General features: G+C 34.4%; 3 protein-coding genes across 3 annotated transcripts; all 3 read right to left on the bottom strand.

Annotated features, from left to right (window-relative positions):
• Nucleotides 1–204: 204 nt before the first annotated feature.
• On the bottom strand, nucleotides 205–976 carry LOC114181145 (abscisic stress-ripening protein 1). Its single transcript, XM_028067504.1, has 2 exons — nucleotides 717–976; nucleotides 205–599 (listed from the first exon to the last, which is right to left on the bottom strand). Exons 1-2 carry the CDS (start codon nucleotides 867–869, stop codon nucleotides 414–416), a joined length of 339 nt encoding a protein of 112 aa, XP_027923305.1. The 5' UTR covers nucleotides 870–976; the 3' UTR covers nucleotides 205–413.
• A 10,968-nt stretch (nucleotides 977–11,944) lies between these two features.
• LOC114180763 lies at nucleotides 11,945–12,919 on the bottom strand. The gene is made up of 2 exons (XM_028067056.1): nucleotides 12,416–12,919; nucleotides 11,945–12,304 (listed from the first exon to the last, which is right to left on the bottom strand). The coding sequence occupies exons 1-2, from the start codon at nucleotides 12,917–12,919 to the stop codon at nucleotides 11,945–11,947; spliced, it is 864 nt and encodes a 287-aa protein (XP_027922857.1).
• Nucleotides 12,920–22,625: 9,706 nt separating this feature from the next.
• Nucleotides 22,626–26,610, bottom strand: LOC114182547 (protein SET DOMAIN GROUP 41). Its single transcript, XM_028069437.1, has 5 exons — nucleotides 25,881–26,610; nucleotides 25,750–25,795; nucleotides 25,556–25,656; nucleotides 23,928–24,026; nucleotides 22,626–23,716 (listed from the first exon to the last, which is right to left on the bottom strand). The coding sequence occupies exons 1-5, from the start codon at nucleotides 26,550–26,552 to the stop codon at nucleotides 22,697–22,699; spliced, it is 1,938 nt and encodes a 645-aa protein (XP_027925238.1). The 5' UTR covers nucleotides 26,553–26,610; the 3' UTR covers nucleotides 22,626–22,696.
• Nucleotides 26,611–26,902: the final 292 nt, after the last annotated feature.

Genomic DNA, 26,902 nt, shown 5'->3' with positions numbered 1-26,902 from the left:
AATAAGCAATTATTGTTTTTTTTTTAATTTTATGCATTATTTAATTATTCATTTAAAAGTGAACTCTATTCATTTATTGATTTATTGATAACATTTTATATTGTTAGAATTAATAAAAAATAATCATTAGAGATGAAACAAGTATTCCCAGAAGATGTTTTATTTTATGAATATCTATCTTAGAAATATAAAAGGGAATGATGATAAAATAATTTAAAATCACTCTACTATATTATTAATATAGGCAATATAATGCACATGTACATTATTATAGCATATATGAGTAAATACATTGAAGTATAACTAATAAAACACTCTTCAAACAGGCTCAGAAATTATTTTAAGACAGTGCAGAATATAAAATAAAAGAGACACATTCTGAGCTTGAACATTGTTATGATGGTGATGTTGATTCAGCCAAAGAGATGATGGTGCTTCTTTCCATGAGCTTCCTCATCTTCCTTCTTGGAATCCTTTTTCTCATGGTGTTCATGAAACGCAAAACCACCAGCACCAGCAGCAGCAGCTGCTGCAATCTCCTCTTCTACCTTGTGCCTGTGACCATGTTCTGGATCTTTCTTTGCCTCATGCTTCTCATGCTATATATACAAAAAATCATTCACAATTGCAGCAAAACTAGATCAATTGGAATCATATTTTCTTAAGATCAAAAGGATTATGATAAATTGATTAAAGGATAAGTGATTAGTACGTACCAAGGCATAAGCACCAGCTGCAGCAGCACCAAGTTCTCCAAGGTGTTCAAGATGCTTGTGATGCTTCTCCTCCTTCTTGTAATCAACTTCACCGGGAACTTCTTCCTCTTTGTGGTGGTGGAGGTGGTGGTGATGGTGGTGTTCTTCAGCCATGATCAATAGATATCTAGGAAGTCGATGCCAAAGTGTATGATTAGGGAAATAGTTTGAGGTGTGATGGGAGAGTTGAGAAGCTTAGTTGTTGTATTTATAATGGAAAATGATGATCCTGTTAAGGATGTGTGATTGGTTGGTTAGATGCACCTTTCTCTATAGGCCACAATAAATGATTTTATAAAAGATTTACAAACTTTTCTGTAAAGCAAATATCAGTTAATGTAATTACTTTATTGGCATTAACTTTACTGGCACAAAAATATGTTTGGTAAAACATTTCAAAAAATAATTTAATTTATTTTATAAATTCTGTTGTTGTTAGTTTATTTAAATTTTGTTATTGGTTCTTATATTTTACTACATTTTCTTATTTATTTATTTAAGGAAATAAATAATTGTACTTTTTTTCCTCAATTTTTATATAAAGAAAAAATGTTGGACGGGAACTTATAGGTATTGAGTATAAGTTATTTCAAGTAAAACTTCGAGTTTTTAATTTACTTAATTTATCTTTATTGTTGTCTCTTATATTTTAAGATATTATTTTATATTAAAATTATCTTTTATTTCAGAGAATAGTCTATTAATAATAATAATAAATTTTAGTTTGAAAGTGTAAATAAAATATAATTGAATAAGGTTTTATAAAACTTTTACATTTGAGTGAAAAGTAAATATGAGATTTAAAAGTTATATAAAATAGTAAAAAATAAACAATAATCTATGTTTGAAGTTAACTGAACTATTAATCGTTTATGTAATTTTATTTTATTTAAAAGATAAAAATGTTCATAAATATTATACAATTATGTCTTATATCTTATTTGATGCACATTAATAAAAAGTTTAAAAATAATAAAATAATTATATTTTAATATGATTAAAATTAAAATATAATTAAATATAAAAAAATTTAAATTAACATAAAAACCAAGAAAAAATAATGCTAAACATTTAAAAAAATTTATAAAAAATAATTAAAATATGAATTAAATAATAACATAATTATATTTTAATGTTGCCAAAAATTTTAAAGTTAGATTTTTTTTTGTAAAATTAAATACCTTATCTTTTAAACCTTTTAAGGCTTTACATTTCAAATTTTATTCGGAGACTCTTCAAGTGTTATTGAGATAATTGTGTCTTGTTTTGTAGTAGAAACCTTAGATATTCTAAAGTGTTTATTTTTTATTATTTTATATAAGAGATATTGTTTATAAATTTTAAAAAGTATTTTTATCTTTATAAAATTTATTACATGAATTTATAATATAATTAATTAATGGAGTTAAGTGTGAGAGAAATATTTTTTATTACTTTTTACTTGAGACTTTAAATATTTCAAAATGTTGTAAGAAATATTTCTTAGAAATTTTAATTTTTTTTATCTTTATAAAATTTGTTGTATAAATTTATAATATAATTAATTAATAAAATTAATTATTTCAATTTTTAATATAAAAATGATAAAATTATTAATCATTAATTATATTTTAATCCGTGCTCTTGGAATATATATGTTAGCATTCTTTTAAAAGTAAAATGAGTAATAAATGAAAGAGATAAACACATAATAATTAATGCTAGTTTTTATTATTTTAGGGTCAATTATAAACAAAATCAATTAGTTTCACGCTTCATTTATTAAGAGTAAATGAATAATTAATAGCACTTAATACTTTTAGACCCGATTATAAAGAAAATTAATTAATTTTACGTTTCGTATATAAAGATTAAATGGGTAATAAATAAAAGAGATTGATAGATAAATAGTTAATAGGAATTAATTAAAGGATTAAACATTAATTTGGTTGATGGGTTTTTTTTTTTTTTTAATGTGGTTCTAGTTTTTCTTTTTTCAAGTCTAAGTTTTTTTTCTCTTCAATTTAGTCATTTTTTCTAACATCGTTTACATAGCTAATGACATCTAAACAGGGTATGACACGTGTCACTTTGTGGTTTTTTTAATTATTTTTTATTTTTAAAAAATAGTTTACATGTCAAGTCAATATCATGTCACGTGAGAGTAGTAGTCTCACATGCCAAAGTCAATGCCACATATCAGGGTTAGTGTCACATGTCAGTGTAAATGTCTTATATTCTAGATGTACGGATACGATACGTGTATCGAATACGACACGTATTTGATATATCAATATGTTTATTTTGAAAATAATAGAATACGATATGTGATATATGAATATTGAAAAATATACAATAATTCTTAAAAGCATGATAAATATAGTGACCAATTTATAATAAAAATTATTTTAGTTATCAATTTAGAGACCAATTATGATTTTTTGAACTATTTTAGTTGTCAATAATATTTAGTTTATATATCGGTACCTAAATTGGTCACTATAGTGACAAATTATTATTTTTCACTAAAATTGGATTATTCAAAGATTTTCCTGTATTACGACTTCATAAATTAGACACTTCATTTAAAAGTATCAATAAAGTATCCTAAAGATCAAACACGAACACAAATACGTAACTCAAATTGAAGTATCGGTGCATGATAACTTATATTTAATTCAAACCTAATTTTCGTTAATTTTTTTAAATTCAGTCCCAATTTTTTTTATAATGAAAAATTTGTGTCCCTCTCCAGATTGAGACTAAATTTAACTTTTATATAAATTGTATAGTGATACTTTTATTAAAATTTACATTTTTATTAAATATTTCTGAAATTATTTTTAAATTAACTCTAGCTATATTATTAGAATATAATTATTAGATTTATGTTTAATTTTTGGTACTTGTCAGAAATAGGGTGAGAGTTGGTTTAGGAACATGGTGTCATGTTTAGGAATTAAGACCTCTTATATTTGTTGACACTTATAAAAGGCAATGTTTTTGATACATAATAAATAATAAATTTCACATAAATACTTTAATGAGGTACTCACATATTTTAAATTGTAATATAATGGAAGTACAATTCAAATATTTGGGTATGGTTGTAGGAGGTAATCCAAAAAAGCAATCATTTTGGCAACCAATGATTACAAAATTTAAAAATAGATTTTCTAGATGGAAAGGCAAGTATCTATCTTTTCCAAGAAGAATATGTTTAATAAAAACCATTCATCACAGCCCTACCCCCTTTATTACCTCTCTTTTTACAAAGCTCCAGTGGGCGTATGTAAGACTATTAAGAACCTTCAAAGAAAATTTCTATGGGGTTGGGGACATGGCAGTAGAAAGATTGTTTGGGTAAGGTTGGAAAATTTGTGCAAATTAAACACAAAGGAGGAATTGGAATAAAAGATATCCACTTGTTTAACAAAGCCCTATTAGAAAAATGGAAGTGGAGATTAGGTACGAATGAACAGGGATTGTGAAAGGATATATTACAATCAAAATATGGGTCTTGGAGAGGTCTAAGAGGCAACAATAGAAAACATTACACATCAAGGTGGTGGAAAGACTTATGTGATGTATGTGGTGAAAGAGAGGAAGGGAAATGGTTTGACCAAAACCTAGAGTGGAAAGTAGGTTCGGACTATAGGATTAAGTTTTGGTAAGATAAATGGATGGGATCATCACCTTCATATATTAGGTTCCTTAGATTATATAGGAACTCAATTAATATGGATAAAACAATAAGGGAGTTTGGCATATGGACTAACACGAGTTGGGTATGGACAATAGAATGGAGAAGAGAATGGTTCAAGTGGGAATTGACTCAACTAGAGGATTTTAAACAATTGTTAAATCAAACACAAATACAAAGAGATGTAGATGACCTTTGGGTATGGAAAGATGACGAACAAAATTTCACAGTCAAATCTGCATACTATAAACTGAAAACTTCATTTGTAAGGGAAAATTCTGAGTTCTTTAACATCTTTTTGGAGTGTAAAGGTAGCCCCATCACCACAATATTTTTGCATGGAAGGCAATATTAAATAGAATAACAATAAAGGTAAATCTGAGGAGGAGAGGATCAAAATTACTAGAAACACCATGTCCTCTATGTGGGTTAAAGGAGGAAAACACAACCCACTTGTTCTTAACTTGTAATACTATAAACAGAGTGTGGAACTTGTGTAATAAATGGGTAGGTATAAGCTCAGTGCAACATAATCAGTTAAATATGCATTTTCAACTATTTTCTTTAACAACTTTTAACAAAAGGAAATAAGTTATAGAAGGACTTATGGATATCAATTATTTGGAACATATTGAACCATAGGAACAGGAATGTGTTTAGACAAGGAAGAGTGGATTCAGAGAAAATGTTTACTTTGGCACAATTAAATGCTTGAGTTTGGATAAAATATAAAGTCTTAAAAGTTTGTTTTTTTTATAATGATTGAAATTTGTGTTCTATTGACTGCATCAAATCAACAACTTAGTATCCTTTAATCAGATTTTGTTAATTACTCTCTTTAGTTTCGAACTTTGTTGTTTACATACTTATCTAGGTTGATTTGGGTTTCCTAATAAGCAATGTAAATCTGGATTCTATGTATATGTGTTGAGATACCCCTGAATGTGTCTCTTATATATATATATATATATATATATATATATATATATTATTATATACTCTACGGCCCATCGGCAGATCGGCGCAGCGGAACAAAGTCAAGGGGCTACAAGCCGCCCGTTACAGACGAACCTTGTAGTAGATGTAACATCCCGTCAGGATATTACGGATTTATAAATAATTAAAATAAATAAATAAAAACAACGCGCATTTAATAATACCTCATTTTCCCAAAGCGCGGGAAAATTTAAATTTTATTAAACGATCGAATAACGTTTATAAACCTCCACTATAATACCAAAATCACATTATAAAATTACCCATCAGGGTTTACACTGTTTTCAAAAACAATAAATAGCATAAGAATTTCCCAAGTCGACCCCTCTCCGCGACTAAGCTGCACTAGAGCCACCTGCATCACCAACATCTGCTCCCGTGTACCGCGTACACGATCATCGCCAAACACACGCAGATAGGGTGAGCTTAGCAGATAAATCATATATATACAATGCTATAAACATTTATATCAATATGCATACATATCACAACACTTAACTTAACTTCCCACATTGCCCTATACTTTTATTCATGCAATCCGACCCCCAATCAGATTATTCGTGTTCTACATCGCCTAATGATTACCTCAAGGTGACTTGCTGCCATACCTATCGGTCACAACCGATAGAGCACGTGCAGGAAAACATGCTACGGATCATACACCGCAACACCAGGTAGAGTTCCCATATACGAACATAGTCCGTATCGTCCCAAGACTACCAAACTCGTCAGCCAACAACTGAGGAGGGCAATCTATCTGGACCCATCTGTACTGGCCACAACCAGCACACTCACACCGGCAACACTCGCCAACCCGAGCCACAACTCAAGGGTTCCTCGTGTTCATCCGCCATCCCGAGCCACAACTCAAGAGATGCTATTCCGAGCCACAACTCAAGGAATACCACGTGCTTAACCCCTATCCCGAGCCATAACTCAAGGGATACGTTTCGAGCCACAACTCAAGGAACACCAGCAACCCCACCCTTACAACATCACTAGACGCATTGTAGATCACAGATACACAATCAAAACTCAAAGCTGCAGCAGTATAAATCACTTGGCGGGGGACACGTGCCGCCAGGCGCTGCCAGCTCCCAGACCGTCTGGCGGGTGTCACGTACTGCCAGGCGCACAACACCTCAAAATTCCTTTCGCCGCAGGTACCGCCTGGCGGTATTACTCTCACCGTTAGGCGCCAACGTAACAGTGGCTCACTGTTACACCTATACCGCCTGGCGCCCAAAGGCCGACTGCCAGGCGCTGCGCTGTCAGACTCTTTCTGTTTTCCTCTCTATCGCCTGGCGGAGTCGTTCTCTCCCGCCAGGCGTTATACCAGAATAGATTGTATATGGCTTACACATTTTAGTACCTCTAATGGTCCTTCATTCCCTTTCACGGACTTCTCCATTCCTTTCTCTATCTCCAAGTTTAATGTTAAGGTGAATATTACCTATCATCATCATGGCAAGTCCACTCATACCTACCCAAAACAGAAAGTTTATACCCGATAACCAAACCATTGGTCCAGTTGACATGTGATTAACCATCTCAATCAATTATCCTATACTCGGGCTGTCTCAAACTCATACCCATCCAACCTTAGTTGTGCCTCACACTTCATTCCTAATTTAAAGCTTATTTTTCCAACCTCAAGATCCACTTAGGGTTCTCCATCCTTTATCCTTCATGACTTGTTATCCCACTCAAAATATATCCAAAAGAAACTTTATCATTGAATTACTCTCTATTATTCCGCGCTCATATTAACCTCGCATCTAACCCGAACCAGACGCACTCCAACGTTCCCACAAGCCTCTGATTACCTCGCCGTCGCCTGGCGGTATCCTCTAGTCCGCCAGGCGGTACACCAGACCTGGAAAGAATCCAGGTTCTGTCACGGTCCCTCACCATTTTCCCCATCCCCTTGCTGCGTTTTCCTGTCTATTATTCACTTAATTTACACTCTCATTCACTCGCATATAGACCCAAGTGTAATCCTCCTCTCAATCTATACCAATTTCTCTCTTATGATTTCAACATCAGCAAGTCTAATAGCAAGGTCTCCTGTACCTCCAACCCTAACATTGTTCCATTACTTATACAGACCATTCAAGCCAAACATCAACAAAATATATACAATACATTTTATTAAAAATATATATAGATAACTTAAATATATTTTAATCATAAAATAAATTAAAAAATTATTATTTATTTTTATAAATATAATATTTATTCTAAATTTAACTATACTTAAAATTTAAAATTAATTTATTAAATATATTACAATTTTTAAAACCCGTGCATTGCACGGGTAGAAATACTAGTTATCTTATAATTACCAATCCCCTTTTTCATCGATCAGAAACAGTCCAGATCACCAACAATATTGATTCGAGCCAAAACCCTCTCGTGCCGCCTGGCGGTTCACTAGCCACCGCCCGACGCTTCATCCAAACCCAGAAGAATGAAGATCTCCCATGCGCCGGCTGGCGGCCAGGTATGTGCCGCCAGGCGGTTCCTTCTCCAGGAACCCAGGATAGTATAAAAAGTATGTGCCGCCTGGCGGCTTTGAAGACTCGCCAGGCGGTTTCTGGAAAATTTCTAGAAACGTGAAATTTTACAACTTTAGACTCAACAGAGGCATTCAAATAAGCAAGTGATCATACATATATTCATGCACACATATAATAGCGAGTAAAACTCCCCTAACCTGGTTTTCCTTCGCTTAAGCTTAAGGATCAAAATTTTCCCTACGCCAAAAAAATATAAAATTAATGTAAGCTCTCCAAGGCTTGAACCCGTAACCATGCAATCACCAAATCAATATCAAACCATTTAACCAATTCATAGTTCTTGCTAAAAATCACAATTCAATCATCATAATATACAACATGTTTTCATAGATTTAAATAATAAAACAATAACACCAAAAGTTAGCATACATAGGACTCGAACCCAAGTCTTCTCACACAATCAAAGTACTCTCAACCACATGAGCTAGCACTTTTCCACGTCATACCAACCATAATATAATGTCATAATTATTTCCCCTCCCGCATTTATTAATTAATTATTTATTTAATTAATTAAATTCTACGGGTCTTACAATACTCTCCCCTTTAAAAATTTTCGTCCTCGAAAAAGAGAACTTACCAGTGAAGAGATGAGGATAGGACCGCCTCATGACATCTTCCATCTCCCATGTCATTTCTTGAGTTGCCTCATTCCACAGGACTTTCACGGTTCTGATCTCCTTCCCTCTGAGCTATTTTGTTTGAGAATCCAAGATTCTCACTAGTCTGGCTCCAATGGTTACGTCCTCCCGTATCTGCACATCGTCATCTTCAAGAATATGCGTAGGATCGGCTATGTATTTTCTCATCTGTGACACATGGAAAACATTATGCAAGTTTCCCAAGTGTGGTGGCAATGCTATCTCATACGCTGCAAGAACAATCCTTCTCATGATCTGATATGGTCCGATGAATCGAGGTGTCAGCTTCCTCGATTTAAGTGCCCTGCCAATACTTGCAGTAGGAGTCAATCTAAGGAACACGTGGTCCCCTGCCTCAAACTCAAGCGACCTCCTCCTCTTGTCTGTATAAGACTTTTGCCTGCTCTGAGTCGCGCGCATCCGATCCTGAATCACCCTCACCTTCTCGGTGGTCTGCTGTAAGAACTCTGGCCCAAGAACCACTGCCTCGCCATCTTGTTGCCAACATAATGGTGTCCTGCACCTCCTACCATACAGGGCCTCGTAGGGAGCCATTCCAATACTGAAATGACAATTGTTATTATACGTGACGTCTACCAGCGGCAGTACATCACTCCACGTACCCAAATGGTCCAAAACACACGTTCTCAACAGATCTTCTAACGACTGTATGGTCCGCTCAGACTGCCCATCTGTCTGAGGATGATAGGCGGAGCTCATCCTGAGCTGAGTACCCAAAGCGTTCTGCAATGACTGCCAGAACCTCGACATGAATCTCGGATCTCTGTCCGACACAATACTAGCTGGCACCCCGTGTAACCTGATAATCTCCCTAACATACAAATCCGCTAGCCTATCCATATTCATCTTCTGATTAATCGGCAGGAAGTGAGCACACTTTGTCAACCTGTCTACTATCACCCAGATTGAGTCGTGCCCTCTCACCGATCTTGGTAGGTGTGTGACGAAATCCATGGAAATGATGTCCCATTTCCACTATGGAATGTCCAGGGGCTCTAACATACCACCCGGTCATTGATGTTCTATCTTCGTTTTCTGACATACCAAGCAAGCAACGACGTAATCAGCCACGTCTGTCTTCATACCCGTCCACCAGAAAGAGGCTTTCAAATCCTTATACATCTTAGTCATACCAGGGTGTATGCTAAGACGAGTCTTATGCCCCTCATCTAGGAGCATCTTCCTCAGAACTCTGCTGCTAGGAACACACACTCTCTCCCGAAACCGTAGGATCCCATCTCTGCCCATCCGAAAATCCTTCCTCTTCTCAGTGCCCAACTCGCCAATGATCTGTTGCAGCTCCTGATCCTTACCCTGTTCCACTCGGAGCTCATCTAGGAACTCATTCGTGATCCTCAACATGCTGCATCGTATCTGTCCAGGCCCCATATCCAACCCCAGATTCATGTCCCTCAACTGCTCTATCAGCTCCAACTCTCTAATCATCATAGCTGATACATGAATTCTCTTCCTACTCAGGGCATCCGCTACGACGTTAGCTTTACCAGGGTGGTACAAAAGCTCAAAGTCGTAGTCCTTTAAATACTCCATCCAACGCCTTTGTCTCATATTCAGCTCTTTCTGATCAAACAAGTATTTCAAACTCTTATGATCGTTGAATACCTGGAACTGCGCCCCATATAGATAATGCCTCAATGTCTTGAGAGCAAACACGACTGCCACTAACTCCAAGTCGTGTGTCGGGTAATTTTTCTCATGCACCTTCAACTGTCTCGATGCATAAGCTACAAGTCGTTTATCCTGCATCAGCACACAGCCTAACCCCTGATACAAGGCATCACAGTACACCTCACATGTTTTAGTCGTGTCAGGGATTGCCAGTATCGGTGCGGTGGTCAGTCTTCTCTTCATATCCTCAAAGCAGGCTTCACACTCATCTGTCCATGAGAAAGGCTGGTCCTTTCTCGTAAGCTGTGTAAGAGGACTCACCATCTTAGAGAAACCCTCCACAAATCGTCGATAATACCCTGCCAATCCCAGGAAATTCCGCACCTCTGAAATTGTTTGGGGCCTCTCCCACTTCACCACAGTCTCTATCTTAGCCGGATCAACTGCAATTCCTTGGGCTGAGATCACATGGCCCAAGAATTGTACCTCCTCCAACCAGAATTCACATTTCGATAACTTCCCATACAAGTGGTGCTCTCTGAGAATCTCCAACACTACTCTCAGATGCTCTGCATGCTCTTCTCTGCTCTCAGAGTAGATCAGAATGTCGTCGATAAACACTACCACAAACTGATCTAGATATGGCCGGAAAATCCTATTCATATAGTCCATGAATATAGCCGGCGCATTGGTCACTCTAAATGGCATCACTACATACTCGTAGTGACCATACCGTGACCGAAAAGCAGTCTTCTGGACATCCTCCGGCCTGACAAGGATCTGATGATATCCAGATCTCAGGTCTATTTTTGATAACACCGCAGCTCCCCTCAACTGATCCAATAGATCATCAATCCTCGGCAACGGGTACTTATTCTTTATCGTTAACTTGTTCAGCTGCCGGTAATCAACACATAACCTGGAGCTACCATCTTTCTTTTTCACTAACAGAACCAGTGCTTCCCACGGTGATGCACTCGGTCGGATGAATTTCTTCTCAAGTAGATCCTCAATCTGTTTCTTTAACTCAGCTAACTCAGCAGGCGCCATTCTGTACGGTGCCATAGAAACTGGCCCAGCGCTAGGGATGAGATCAATGGAGAAATCCACATCCCTGCTAGGCGGCAACTCTGGAATCTCATTCGGAAATACGTCTGCGTATTCATCCACTATCGGAATCCTTCTGATCTTCTCGGTCGTGCTCATCTTCTCCGCCTGAGCCACAATCATGTAACATGTAGCTCCAGCCTCAATCTCCCTCACCGCCTGATTAGACGAGATAAGCTCCAACCCCGCCGTATCTAGAAACACTATTCTGCGCTGCTAGCAATCAATGACGACATGGTTGCTCGATAACCAGTCCATGCCCAGAATCACATCTAGACCCTCCATCGGCAGACAAATGAGATTCAGCCTGAACCTACGACCTGCCACCTCCATAGGGCATCCCACGCACATAGAAGTGGTGGATACCTCTCCAGACGCTGGCGTCGCGACTAAAAGCTCGCACCCTAGCTCTCGCATCGTAAGCCCGAGCCTCCTCACACATTCATTAGACACAAACGAATGAGTGGCTCCCGAGTCAAACAACACTACCACCTCGTGGTCACACAACAGGCACAGAAACTGTAACAAGTTACCTTACTGTTTTGCCTCCGTGGTCGTCAAGGCGAACACACGCCCCGGTGCTCTGGGTTGATCTCCTATCGGCCTCTTGGTTGGCGCACCACCAGCTGATTTTCTGTTAGGACACTGACGTGCAAAGTGCCCTGTCTGCTCACACACGTAGCACTTACCAGTGCCACAACCTCCACCTGTACTGCTGGCAGGTCTAGTACAATCCCTCCTCAAGTGCTCCCCGCCACAGTTATAACACTGTAGCCTCCAGGAGGTAGTCGGCAGCCTGCTATAAGGTTTCTTCTGTGATCTGACATCTGGGGTAGTCTTCTGCTGTTTCCCTCCTCCACTCGACCCAGTCTCCAACTGCTCCACAGTCTTGGCCTACTCGACCAAAATTGGAAACTCTCTAATCCGAAGTGGCACAATGAAGCGGTGCAACTCATGTTTTAGTCTGCCCTCGAACTTTCTGCACCTCCATTCCTCGGTCACTACAAGCGTATAAAAACGAGCCAAATACTCAAACCGCTCTATGTAAGTCTGCACGGTCATAGTTCCCTGCTGGAGGGTAAGGAACTCTGCCTCCCGCTCGTGCCTCACACTGTCGGGAAAATACTTCTCCAGGAACCTCGTCCTGAAGATAGTCCATGTTACCTGCTCCTCATGGGTCTGCATCAACTGCTGCATCCCCTGCCACCAGTACTCCGCGTCTGCCACTAGGAGAAATATGACAAACAGCAGCTTCTGCTCATCCGTGCATCCCAGCACCCGACAGATCTTCTCACACTCCCGCATCCAGGCATCTGCCTCATCAGGAGTGGCCTTGCCAGAGAACTTGGCCGGTCGGTGTTTCATGAAATCCTCCATAGATACTGGCCTGGTAGGTGCCATTACAGCTCTGGGTGGCACTGCTATGGGCTGCATCGCGTCCACCATACGATGGATCGCCTGAGCTATGTCATCAGCCACAGCGGTGTTCCTCCTCCTCCTGTTAGCCATAGCTTATGTGCGCCACATATTATAGTTGTTCACACACACAGCTCAAATTAGGATTTCATATCCAAAAATAAACTAATAACACAGACAGTTAGTCACGCAAGCGTAACACGGTATGCTCACTCCCTATAGCCCCGAAAATCATTTTGAAAACCATTGCTCTGATACCAAATGTAACATCCCATCAGGATATTACGGATTTATAAATAATTAAAAGAAATAAATAAAAATAACGCGCATTTAATAATACCTCATTTTCCCAAAGCGCGGGAAAATTTAAATTTTATAAACGTTATTCGATCGTTTAATAAAATTTAAATTTTCCCACGCTTTGGGAAAATGAGGTATTATTAAATGCGCGTTGTTTTTATTTATTTCTTTTAATTATTTATAAATCCGTAATATCCTGACGGGATGTTACAGTAGACGCTAAGGCGACCAGCTCATCAGAGTCTCAACTCTGAACACACTAAATCCACTACCTGTCGGTCAGACGGACTAAACACTCCCTCTGCTTTCATCTCCTTTTGAACTTGGTTTCCATCTTCATAGAGACTCTCAACTTTAAAGGGCAACCCGTCAGGCCGTGCGACCCTCGATCGGTCGGCCAAATGGGAACCTTGACCTATCAATCAGATTAATTAAAATAAAACAAGTTAGTAATCAAAATTAAAAAGCAATTGGACTATGATTAAGGAGTCCTAATCACAGGCCCACACCGGAAACTATAAATAGGGGCCCAAGGTAGGTTGGTGAGGATCTTTAATTCGCATTAATTACAACAGTTATAACTATCTACCGATCGGCTTTAACTGACTTAAGCATCAGAGTCTTTTAGACAGGTACACCGATCGCCCACCTGACCAATCGAGGAAGAAGGAAGATTGTATGGAACGGAGGATACGACAAGCTACGTAAGAAGAGAACAATGAGAAGAAAAAGGGTAATTTAAGTGTTGACCGTAGGTGCTTGATCCCTATACCCGAAACAATATATATATTCTTTGCTGATAAAAATAACTTAGACTATTTTGTATGTGAATTTGATATGGAAAAACAACTATTGATCTCATGCGGTGAATGGACATTATGAATGATGTGATGAATTATGTAGTTAATACGTTGTTTGATTTAAAACATGTGTAAAGGTTGGCAATATCACATAACATAAGAACAAAACTGAACATCATTTTTAACGTAGTTATAGCAACTATGCTTCATTAAAGGACAACAATAGAAACATACGTACCATCTGTATTTAACTAACCAACTTATTTAGTTGTAATCAATAGAAACATACCATCTGCTACTATGCTTTTGTGATGTTTTTCTTAGTTTTATGTTCTTGATTATGGTGTTGTATATAGTATTTGGTGAAATTGGATGATTTCTATGTTAATAATACAAATGAAATTATTAACAATTTAACCCTAAAGGTTAAGATGTAGGTTTTTTGTTTAAATTCTTGTTAGATCTTATAAGATATATGTGTCATTGAAAATATTAATAAGTAGCGTATAAAAGCGATAGCGATGCGTATAGTTTATAGTCTGATTAGAAGGATCAATCATTTTTATAATTTAATTATAGGTAATATATTTTTTTTTAAGCAATTGCTTGAATTTTAAAAAGTACTTACTAAAGGGCATATTAGAAAATGAATTTTTTTATCATAAATAATTATAGTGATTTATTTTTGAAAAGATAGTTATTAAATTAGAATAGTTTGAAATACAAATTTTAATAGTTTGAAATTATCACCCTTCTTTATAAAAGAAAGTTTTTGAATTTGTATGTTTTAAATCACAAATTAGATTTGTGTGACTTAGAGATTCAATGGCATAGAATTTTGAAAAATTAGAAATTAGATTTGTAATTTTGACTTATGTAGTTGTGAGATTCAGAGATTTAACAATGAATCAATTAATTCTTTAGATGATGAGCTATGGTGAACTAATTTTTTTTGTAGTTGTAACTCAGAGATTCAAGGGATAAAGTTTATAGGCTTAAATATATATTTGGTCCCTATTTTTGTTGATTTTATTCAATTTGGTCTCTATTTTCGTTTTATGTTCAATTAGGTCTTCATTTTCATCAAATTGTAGTCAATTTTGTCCTTTTCACTAACGGTGTTTAAATAGTTAACGTTTTTTAACAATACATGCCACGTGTCAGCTCCTGATTTTTTTGATTTTTTTTTAATTTTTTTTAATTTTTTTTAATTTTTTTAATTTTTTTTTAATTTGAAAAAAATGGTCCACGTGTCAAGTCACAGTTGTGCCACGTGTCAATGTTAGTGCCACATGTCATTTTGTGGTAGTATTATTATTTTTTTTCAATTTAGTCCCTATATTCGTTATTTTTATTCAATTTAGTCCCAATTTTTGTTCAAATAAGTCAATTTTGTCCCTTTCAAATTGACACTAAATTTAATATCTTTTATACAAATTATATTAATATCTTTTATAAAATTGACCTTTGAATTTATTATTTTTTAAATTCAATTATAAATTATTAAATTTAATTATAAATTGAATAAATTCTTATATTTAATTGCTAAATAGAATATAATTATTTAAAATATTATAAGAATATAATTATTTTTTTTCTAATATTTATATTCTAAAAAATTTTTAAAATTGATATATAAAAATATTTAGAAAAATAAACTAATATTTGTAAAATTAACATTTACATATAAAATATTTTAGATTTTAATATCTAAAATGCAATAAAAATATTAAATATTTTAAATTTAAATGTGAATTTTATAAATGTTAATATATATTTTTAAAATTTTAATAATTATATTTTAATAATATTTAAATAATTATATTTTGTTTAACAATTGAATCTAAGAATTATATTCAATTAATAATTAAATATTATAATTTATAATTAAATTTAAAAATAACTAATAATAATGTCAATTTTAAAAATTGAATGGTTTTATTTTAACAAAATTTGGGACTAAATTAAACAAAAATAACGAATATAGGGACTAAATTGAATAAAAATAACAAATATAGGGACTAAATTGAACAAAAAAAATAATACTATCACAAACTGACACGTGGCACTAACATTGACACGTGGCACAAACGTGGATCATTTTTTTCAAATTTAAAAAATTTAAAAAAAATTAAAAAAAATTTTAAAAAAAAATTAAAAAAAATTAAAAAAAATTAAAAAAAAATCAAATAAACCAGGAGTTAACACGTGGCATGTACTGTTCAAAAACATTAACTATTTAAACACAGTTAGTGAAAAGGACCAAATTGACCATAATTTGACGAAAATTAGGATCTAATTGAACATAAAACAAAAATACGGACCAAATTGAATAAAATTAACAAAAATAAGGACCAAATGTATATTTAAGTCAAGTTTATATGATAGACATATAAGAAGACTTGTTTGGGAAAGAGGATCTCTCTATCCATATAGCTATTTTTTTTTTTTTTTCAAAATCTTTTTCCCTGCTGTTGTTGTATTGTTGTATAGAGTCCCAACCTGGTTTGCTTCTTCAAATGATGGTTGAGAGGGTTGAGAAGCATTTTTCGTTTTAAACGATGGATCAGTAAAAGAAATTCTCTATTAATTAAATTAGTTATAAAATTATTTTAAGAAAAAAAATCTCAAATTTCTTTAATATTAATATATCTAATTAAATTAATTATAAAATTATTTTATAAAAATAAAAATAAAATTATATTTAGTATTAGTACAGTCCTATTCAATCAAATATAAAATTTTGTTTAAAAAAATAGATTTAAAAGATATTAATATATCTTTATTAAAAATTTCATTAAGATATTATTCGTCAATTTTTATTAATATTATAAAGGTTAAAATATTTTTTAAACCTTTGATTCTTATAAAAAATTCAATTAGATAATTTATTTTTATTTAATTTAGTTTAGTCATTTAATTTTATAAAATGATCTAAATACTTTCTGTTATATTCATGTTAAATTTTCGTTAAAATTAATATATTAAATTATCTCACTTAAAATTTTATATATTTAAATTAATTTTATTTTGTAAATTAAGTGATTTGATGAATTGATTATGAAAAAAATTTAACGTCAATTTAAAAAAAAAAACTCTAATCAAATAATTAAAAAATTAAAGAATTAATTTGAATCAAATAAAAATCAGAGATCTAATCACATTTTTCATGAAAATTAAACTATCAGAATAGAATTTGAACTATATTTAATGAGTTTAAAAGAAAATTTCATTAATTAAATTATAATCTTATTTACTTATAATTAGGCGGCTTTAGCGTATTATTAGACAAATGAGTTTGAAGTGTGATGGGAGAGTTGAGAAGCTTAGTTGTTCTATTTATAATAGAAAATGATGATCATGTTAAGGATGTGTGAATGGTTGGTTAGATGCACCTTCCTATAGGTCACAATAAATAAATGACTTTATAAAAGGTTTAGAAACTTCTTTGACAATTGTAAAGCAAATATTAATGTAATTACATTATTTTCTAATTTTAACCGCACAAAAATATGTTTGTTAAAATATATCAAAAAGATTATTTAATTTATTTTATAAATTTTTAGTTCTCAGTTTATTTAATTTTTTTTTTTTTATATTTTACTATATTTTATTATTATTATTATTTAAAATAAAAATAATAATGATAAAATTGTTGGACAAGATATATTAGAAACTGATAGTGATGGACTATAACTTATTCTAGGTACAACTTCAAGTTTCTAATTTATTTACTTTATTTTTTACTTTTTATTGTTGTCTATTATATTTTAAGATAGACTTAATCATTTGATCTGTAATTTTATTGAAAAGTTTTAAGTCAGGTTCCACTTAACTTTTTTGTTTTAATTGAATTTCAATTTGTTTTTTTTTTCAATTGAATTACAATTTTATTTTGTTTTTAAAGTTTTTTTAATTTTATTTTTGTTAAATTTTTTGTTATTTTTATGTCAGATTTCATGGTGTGGCATGTGACATTATCATTGTCACGTGATAAGGCAATGTTATGTGTCATTGTTATATACTCAATGTAGTCTAATATATTATTAATCAATGTTTTTTTTAGAATTATAATGATAATAATTTTAGGATTTAGAAAAACAATTAATTCACTCTTGAAATTATGTCTCAACTTTGCAAAAGAAACAATTCAAATTGACTTTGAATTGAGATCCTTCAACTACTACAAGACATGTCACACACCAAAACATTTTTCACTTAGTCAAAGTTATAGCAAAACTACCAGCTCAAAGTCCAATTTCCTTATATGTAACCCAACTCATCTACACATGCATGTGACACAAAGTAATGTGTTGTTCCAAACCAAACCAAAACACTTAACACAACTAGCATTTATGTAACATACATTTTGGGTGAGACTATTTGTTCTAACCGCTTCAGCACCAGCCATCGCAAACACCCTTTTCAGCTACTCAAAACCTTTCCTCCTTAATTGTATGCTAGCAGCACTATCTTGTCTTTCCTTTTGAGAACAATCCTTAGCAGTGTACCTCTCCTTCTGGCACTTAAAACACTTCACCTCAATCCAAGGACGATCCTTTCTCCCGTGTGAACCTCAACACTTGAACATCCTTTTTGTTCACGTCGTTGATGCGATTGTTGCTATTGAGAGGATCCAACCACCTTCTTCTATTGTTGGTTTGGCACAAGGCTCCTATGATACCTTACCCTTACTAGTAGGCAAATTTTCTCTCTTGAGAAAGCACCACCATACTTGATTGGTCCTCAAAGCTCTTCATCGTATTAATCACCTCCACCAAGAGACGAACCTCCATTAACTACATTAGGCCACTGACCTTTTCATCTTTATCCTCAAGTATTTCAAAAGATTCAAACATTGCTTTTGATTTTCACCTTGTCATATTCTCAAACCTTGTTGCTTACTCATGCACTGACATCTCACTTTGCACTAACCTTACTCATCTTTTCTTGTTAACTTTTACTTTATTCGGAAAAAATACCTTTGCAAAAACCTCCTCTTGAAGCTCATTTGATCCAACATCTCTCCTCTAGATTCCACATCTTCTCCAACCTATAGAACCAAAACTCAGTTTTTCTTTACCCCTTAATAGTCAATGCACAACAATTTCATATCTTTTAGGCAAAAAATTGCCTTATTGGCCTTCTCTGACTATTGTAAAGGTAAGAAAATCAAGTTGGCCTTGAATTTGTGTTCCTCTACTACTATTGAACACTACACACAAACCTCAGAGATGAAAACATGTCTAGTATAATTTAAAAAGCATAACTTAAACTACAACTATGTCTCTTCCTTTAACACACATAACTCTTACATACATACTCTGTCACCATCTACTAACTACACAACCTACTTTTTACCAACTACCTCTTGTCCACCACTCTTCTTTCTCCAAACTTTCATTAAGAAAGGAAAACTATCTTTGATATATGAGTATGCATCCTCATCACTCTATCAAGATTTCTTTTGTTCTTAATACTTTCTATTTCGTAAACATCTTTACAATCTCAACTTAAACACTTATACACGCAGGACGTGACAAACCCACAACCCTCAGGTCTTTCTAAGGACAAACTACTCTGATACCATAAATGTAACATCCCATTTTAATAGCATAATACTATTAAAATATAAAATTTCATTATAAATATTTAGAAAACAGGTTGTCAGGGTATATCTTATATCGGTACCATTCTCCAAAAGACAAGACTATAATAATATAAGAAATCATCTATACTATGTTTCTATTACAAAAAATTATACCTAACATGATTTAATATCGTTCCATGGCAAAGAAATCCCTGATGTATCCACCACCAAATCATGAGTAAGATAATTCTTCTCGTGCACCTTCCACTATTAAGAAACATAACCTACCACCATTCCACTACGCCAATTTGATTAACATACATTGTAATGACCCAATAAAATAGATTATACTACTCTCTTTAAGTTTCTTACAATTTTAGCATTAAACAATACCTAGCAATATGATCAAGGGAAAACATACATAACTACAAAATAATAGTGTAATTACATACCTTATATAGTCATAGTCTTTCAAAATACATAGGCTTCTAAAAGTTTTTCAAAATACATTTGAAGACAATTAATTACACTATTTCATATACTTATATGCATACTTCCCAAAAAACTAGTTCAAAAAAGGGCTCTCAACCTATTGGCTAGCACCATCACCACTTGTAGTGTCATTTGCTCACACTATAATAATGATCATAGCAAACAGAACATAACAACCAACACATAAAGGAGGGTAAGCTAAAGGTAAAATTTAGAAATCATAACAATCAAATAAATTCAAAACTTCACCCTCAATCACACACTTTGTAGTTTAGACTATAATCATAAACATAAAATATCTAGACTCAATTTATCCGGATTTATGCATCCACTCAAACTCTAGAAGCTTTGCTTTATTATGTAAAATGAAATCCTTAGTGTTACAATTTCCAATATGATACTTGGTTCTCTCCTCTCATGACAGGGTGAGCTTAATTATAGCCTAAAAGAAATGAAGTCCACAACTCCAAGACCAATTATAGGAACATCCTTCCCTTTTCACCACCTAGACTCCTTCTTCTATGAGAGTATGTGAGTCTAGTAGAGTATAAGGATAGCTTCCAATGAGTGTCCCTAATGAATGCATATCCTAAACCTACACATTATACCTTTCCGCCTTCGGAATGATATAACCACACAATACATATAAAAACAATAATATCATGTTCCTCTCACTATAAAACATCTCTTGGAATCATTCTCATACATCTCATTAAATTTACTCTTCCAATCATATAAAATCCGAATTTCATAGAATCATTCAGCGAATACATACACTCGCTCAACAAGTAAACCTTGATGGTTCACTTGCCTAGTGAATGGATGTCTCGCTTAGCGAGTCCAACACTGGAACCAAATTCAAGTTAAATTACCTAGTAAGACAAGTTCACTAAGTGAATGCCAATCTTCCTAAACCTCGACCAAAATCAAATTTGGCATTCGTTCATTGAGAGTCTTATTTGCCAAGTGAGAAGACCTCCCCTGACTCTTTGCCATATTTTAGCCATGGCCTAGAAAGGGGCTTTCCAACAAGTCTACAAAATCACAAACAACTTTAACCTCAAATTTGACAATGCCCAACATACCAAACTTGCATTTCTAATTTTAAACGGGTCATAAACACTTAAAAAAAGTTAATGAGAGAAGTTATTCTACCTAAAAATAATAAATTCACAAGTTTATCATTCATTCTATGTCCAACCAATATGCATACAATCAAAATTTTCTCACACATACACATAATTCTGTATTTCCAACTCTATACCTAATTTCACAACACAATACCAGCCAGCAACAATACCAAATAGTCACGCCATTGCAAATCCAACACACATCATGATTGGTATGGTACATAGTGTTGTAAATTACCTGTGCTATATGCATTATATATGTCCTTTATGGATGTTGTCCTTTTGGGATATGTGATAAGGATTTTTAAGATGGTATTAAGCCTTTAAAATCGCACTATTTAGTAACAAATTTATTGAAAAAAGATATAATAAGTTTCATTAATGATACTTTTACATATAGAAGACTTCAAATTATGATAAATTTAAAAACATTTTGTATCACCATTTTCTATAGTAGATGCATCACCCTAACATATTAAACTAAGGTTGATTTTTCCAATAATGTGAGTTAGGTATTAATTTCTCGTGAAAAATGTGTATATAAGTCTTTCAAAAAAAAACGCTGATTGTAACAAATTATACTAGTTAAATGGAATGTGATGGTAGATTCTTGTATATTGCTTGACAATGATTTAATTGTAATTTGTCTTGTTTAAGGTAAGTTACTGTGCTACAGTTAATATATGTGATGTATATCTTATTTTGATTGCAAATTAGTGCATCATTACATGTGTTTTTATAAATTATTATTATTATACCTTGAGTAACATAAACTAAGTGTATTCATGGTTGATCAATAAAATTAGGGAGACATTTTATTTGTGTTTGTTATTGTTGTATTTTCTTCTTCGAAATGCAGTGTTGTGTAATATATAAACTTAATCGAATGACATTATAGAACAACTGATTAAAAAAATATCACTTAGCTTTGAACTAAGAGCATTTACTATCGTAAAATAAAAAGAGAAGAAAAACAATGCCAATCGATTGTGTGCATTATGCAGTCGAGATAGGACCCCACTACATTTTAAAAAATTTGGTACATTTAAGCTATGCTTAATTAGTAATCGTATAATTAAATCTTGATCTAATAATTGTTCCTAAAAAACTAACAATGGTCTGCCACCAAACCTTCTACAAAATAACTGCTAAAATACATAATTGAACCAAGTAGAACAGTCCTAAGTTCTTCCATAACTATGATAAGTGCCCCTAATCCTTAACAAAACAATACCATTTCTTAAAAGTGGAAGATGAAGAAACATTCAGCAGAGCTAGCAGAATACCATTTCATCTTCAATGGTCATATAAGCTTCCGCCTTCCATTTTACTTCCTTTGATGCTGGAAATGAACTGTACATTTATCTCTTCTCCGATGCATTCCCAAAACTTTGTCATGCACCAAGCTTCTTGCTACAGAATACAAACTCCTCCCAAATTAAAAAAAAAAAAAAAAAATCCATCAACTTCATCTTGATGTTTATCAGTTATCAAGCTAAAATAAACCCAAAAATTCGTATTGACACCGGATATCTGACAAGGTTGCATACATGAACTTTCAAGATTCTTCACGAGAATATAAAACAAAATTCTTTTCACGGTCTAGAACATTTAGAACACGACAAACCATATGAGACTGAGGACCATAACAAATACTGCCCAACAATCCCCCATAAGCTAGGCAGTGTAAACCAAGCTGTAGAAGGCATGCTACTACATCATCAGTGGAGGTTGGTTCTTCACAAATATAGATGCTATTTTCAGGTTCATGGGTATAACAGATCTCAGTTTTGTAACTTTTGTTATCGCAAACCTCAACATCCATTGTATCGGAGCTTTTGGTAGACATTAGCCAACTGAAATTAATAGGATCTTTACAGGATCTCAAAAAAGGGCAATCAGAGATAAGAAAACCCCACACTTTCTGTGTAATGTCTGAGACACAACAAATAAATTCATTTGATACATTCTCAAAATCTGCACTGTTAATCTGACCATTTGCTATACAGGTTCTAATCCTATCAACTAATGAACACTTCGACCATTTGAATTTAATGGCAGAATTAAGGTTTGGAACAATCAGACCTAAAGTATCGCACGTACTCCATTCAGAACTTCTGCTTAGGAATAACAAAGATTCACCAGCTCCTATCCAAAAATTTGCAACAGATGCAATCAGTGAGGATTCAGAATTGAAGAGATGATGAGTTGCACCAGCAAGTAACAGCGAATATGCAGCACTGGTCCTGCTCATGTCAAAAGCCTTTAACTGGTTTGTATCTATTTCAGAATCTACAGACAATAAATCACCGGCACAAACTTTATACGCTGAAGCCAGTGTTGTGTATGCTTTTATAGAATGGTGGTTTAGGGGATGCAGCATGAACTTAGAATCTGATTTTCCTTTAACGTCTTGCATGAGTATCTTCTCAAGCTTATCACAACAAGACTCTGGATCACCAACCGAAAGATACTCTGATATGACATCATCAATGCCCTCACTCAATTTTCTATCAGCCATGTCTTTGAGGAACTTGGAATATGAACCCGTTGAATCATAACTGAAAGTTGAAATTTCCTAAAAAATAAATTGACCATAATGTTAGGCTGTCCAGGGTCCAATAATAATATCAGTAAGTTGTGGCACTTTCCATCCCAAGTTTAGTAGTAGGAATATTTATTAGAAAATTGCAGACCGAAAAAGTCATATAAAACTGTAGTTGAGTGAGTAGCAGAAAACGTCTGGTAAATGCTGGCTTAATTAAGTGAATATCATTTCAAATACTTACTTGCAATGCATGATCCACGTATGAAAAAGGAAGAGCTCTACATCGTTTGCAACTACAAACAAACCTATATTTTGACCATAGCTCCCACTGTCTCATTGCCTAGACAAGAAAAATACAGGTTGACATCAATAGAATTGATCAAAAGGGGAAGTGAAGGAACTCAACAAAGAGCGAAGAAAAAACGACGACAAAACCAAAAGAAAATACCAAGAAGTTTCAAAGAGAAAAGTAAAGTAAAACTTCAACTGATTATAATGAGAAGATCAATATAGTCACTATGTGAAGCCCAAAAGGAAGGGGAAACAGCCCAAATAGATGGAAGATTACATGGTCAATGGCAAAGTTGGAAGGAAATAGATTCTATTAGTTGTGCAAAGATCGTACTGGATATTGTCCTTTGTTTTTCCTTTTGTTTTGCACAAGTTAGTTATTTCCCTAACAAACTGTATATGCCTTTTGTTTTGACTGTGAAAGAAAAGGAAAATAATCTTTCTTCATCTTCTCCCTGTTTCTATTTCTCTGGCCTATTCTTTTTGTTTTGAGACTTATCATTTGATGCTTTCATTGAGAGAATGGCAGGTTCATCATCTACTAACAATGTTGCCACCATGGAAGCTCTTATTTCTACTATTAAAGCCTTATCCACCAAACTGGATGCTTTGGAAAGCAAAATTGCGGAGCCAAAGCTACGAATGACAATCCATTACACTTACCCACCACCATCAAACTGGACATACCTCGATTCAATGGTAAGGACCCCTTGGATAGTATCTTCAAAGTAAATCAGGTTTTTACTATCATCATACCACGGATGAGCAACAATTACGAAGACCTAAGTTGGTATCAATGGACGCACAACAATGGCCAAGTCTCATCTTGGGCCTCATTTATCCGATCGATGGAATTGAGATTTGACCCTTCAGATTTTGACAATCCTCAAGAGCGTTCATCAAATTGACCCAAACCAATTTGATTCGAAAATACCAAGCTCAGTTTGAGAATCTTGCCAATCATGTTCATGGTTTATCGACACCATTTACTTGAGCTGTTTTATTTCCGGTCTCCAGCGAGAGATCTGATATGAAGTTATTCCTTTCCGACCAAACTTGTTTTCCGAATCCATTAGCCTTGCAAAGTTGCAAGAGGAAAAGATTATGTTCCTTTTCTTTCACAGTCAAAACAAAAGACATATATAGTCTGTCAGGGAAATAACTAGTGCAAAACAAAAGGAAAAAAAAGGACAATATCGCATAGGATCTTTGCAAAACTAACGTAATCTATTTAATTCCAGTTTTTCCATTAACCACGTAATCTTCCATCCATTTGGGTTGTTTCCCCTTCCTTTAGGGCTTCACATAGTGACTATGTTGATCTTCTTGTAATTCATCATTTGGGCTCAAATCTAAATGGTCCATTTCAAATTCTTCCTCTTGGGTCATAACATAACACCATCTCATATATGTAAGATTGTTGAGTTTTGTAATAAGATTGTTAATTTTTGGTAACAAGTATTAAGAGTGAAATTTTAATTGGTTGTTGAGTTTAGGGTGATTTTTAATTGATTGAGAGTGTAAAATTATGTTAATTAACAGCGGATAAATATAAAAACAAACTAATTTGAACCATACCTTGGGCTGCAAGATATCCGTATAGGCCACAGTGACTTCTTCTCCCTTTTTAATTTTCTTTATACTCCTCACAACCAATCTAGGACCATAACCTAGAACCTCTACATTTTCATGCAAAAAATCAATTCATTAGTTTTCCATTTTTGAAAAGGTAAAGCATATTAAACAATGAACCGACTAACAACAACGACCACCTTGGGCAAATTCATTACTGCTAACACAAACCCCACCACTACCCATCTGCAAAACACAAGTACAGTCTCAACAGAGGACAAGAGAAGCAAAAAAGTAACATAACGAAGTAGAAGAAACAAGAGTAGTTCACTTGTGGATGCGGAGCAATGCCAAGAAGTTCAGGTTCATCGGAATGAGAAGAGAGGATGAAACGGTAGCATGCGTTGGGAGAACAGCTGTGGTTGATCCAAGAGAAGGTGGGATCAAAAACCGCGATTCCGAGGGCGCGCCCTTCGTCATCGTGCACCTCCACAGCGTTCGTTAGCACTGCGCAAAACGCAATCGTAGCCTCCTCCAAAACGGCGTCGCCGTTCGGAACAGCGCGCTGCTCGGCGATGGCTTCAGCCATGGCGGCGGCACCGAGCCTGATGCTCTCAGAAACATGGTCATCATCATGGGAGAGGGAAGGGGTTTGAGGAGAGGTGAGGATGCGGTGGTTGGAGAGGAGGCCGGCGAGGCGGAGGGAGGGGGAGGGGCGGTGGGAGCGGAGGAGGCGGAGGGCGGCGCGGAGGTGGGAGGAATGGACGGAGGGAGGGAGGTGGGTCTCGGCGGAGGAGTGGTGGAGAGGGGAAAGGGCGGCGGAGCAGGGAGGAGAGCAGTAGAAGGGGGGATTAGGAATGGACGGAAAAGGACCGGAAAGAGGAGAGAAACAGGCGGAGCAGTGAGTGTTGAGATTGGAATTGTGAAGAGAGAAAGAGAGAGGAGTGAGTGTTGGAGTTATGTCTCTTCCAATCTCAATCTCTTCACTGCTTCTCATCTCCATCTTTCTTTCTCCTTCTCCACATTTCTCAACACGTTATTGGTGCATAACCCAAAGCATTTCTCCAATTCTGTTTAGGGGCTTCTCGTCTTTTAGAATATTTAGAACAAATATTAATTTTAGAATATTTCACATTAAATGCTAATTTTAGAACAAATAGAAGACCCAATTTTGAATAACAACTTTTAAGAGTGTTCAACTCACGTTAATAATCAATAAAATAATAAAAAATAATTGATAAATAAACTCGGAATCACATACCTCTTTTAGGAAACTTAATTATAAACTTCAAGGAATAATCGATTATAAATAATAGGCTCTAGACCCAGATATAAAAAAAATCATGAATGCTT

Source organism: Vigna unguiculata, chromosome 4 (genome assembly GCF_004118075.2).
Source record: "Vigna unguiculata cultivar IT97K-499-35 chromosome 4, ASM411807v1, whole genome shotgun sequence".
In the NCBI taxonomy this organism is placed as follows: Eukaryota; Viridiplantae; Streptophyta; class Magnoliopsida; order Fabales; family Fabaceae; genus Vigna; species Vigna unguiculata.
This window is presented reverse-complemented; position numbering and strand designations above follow the sequence as displayed.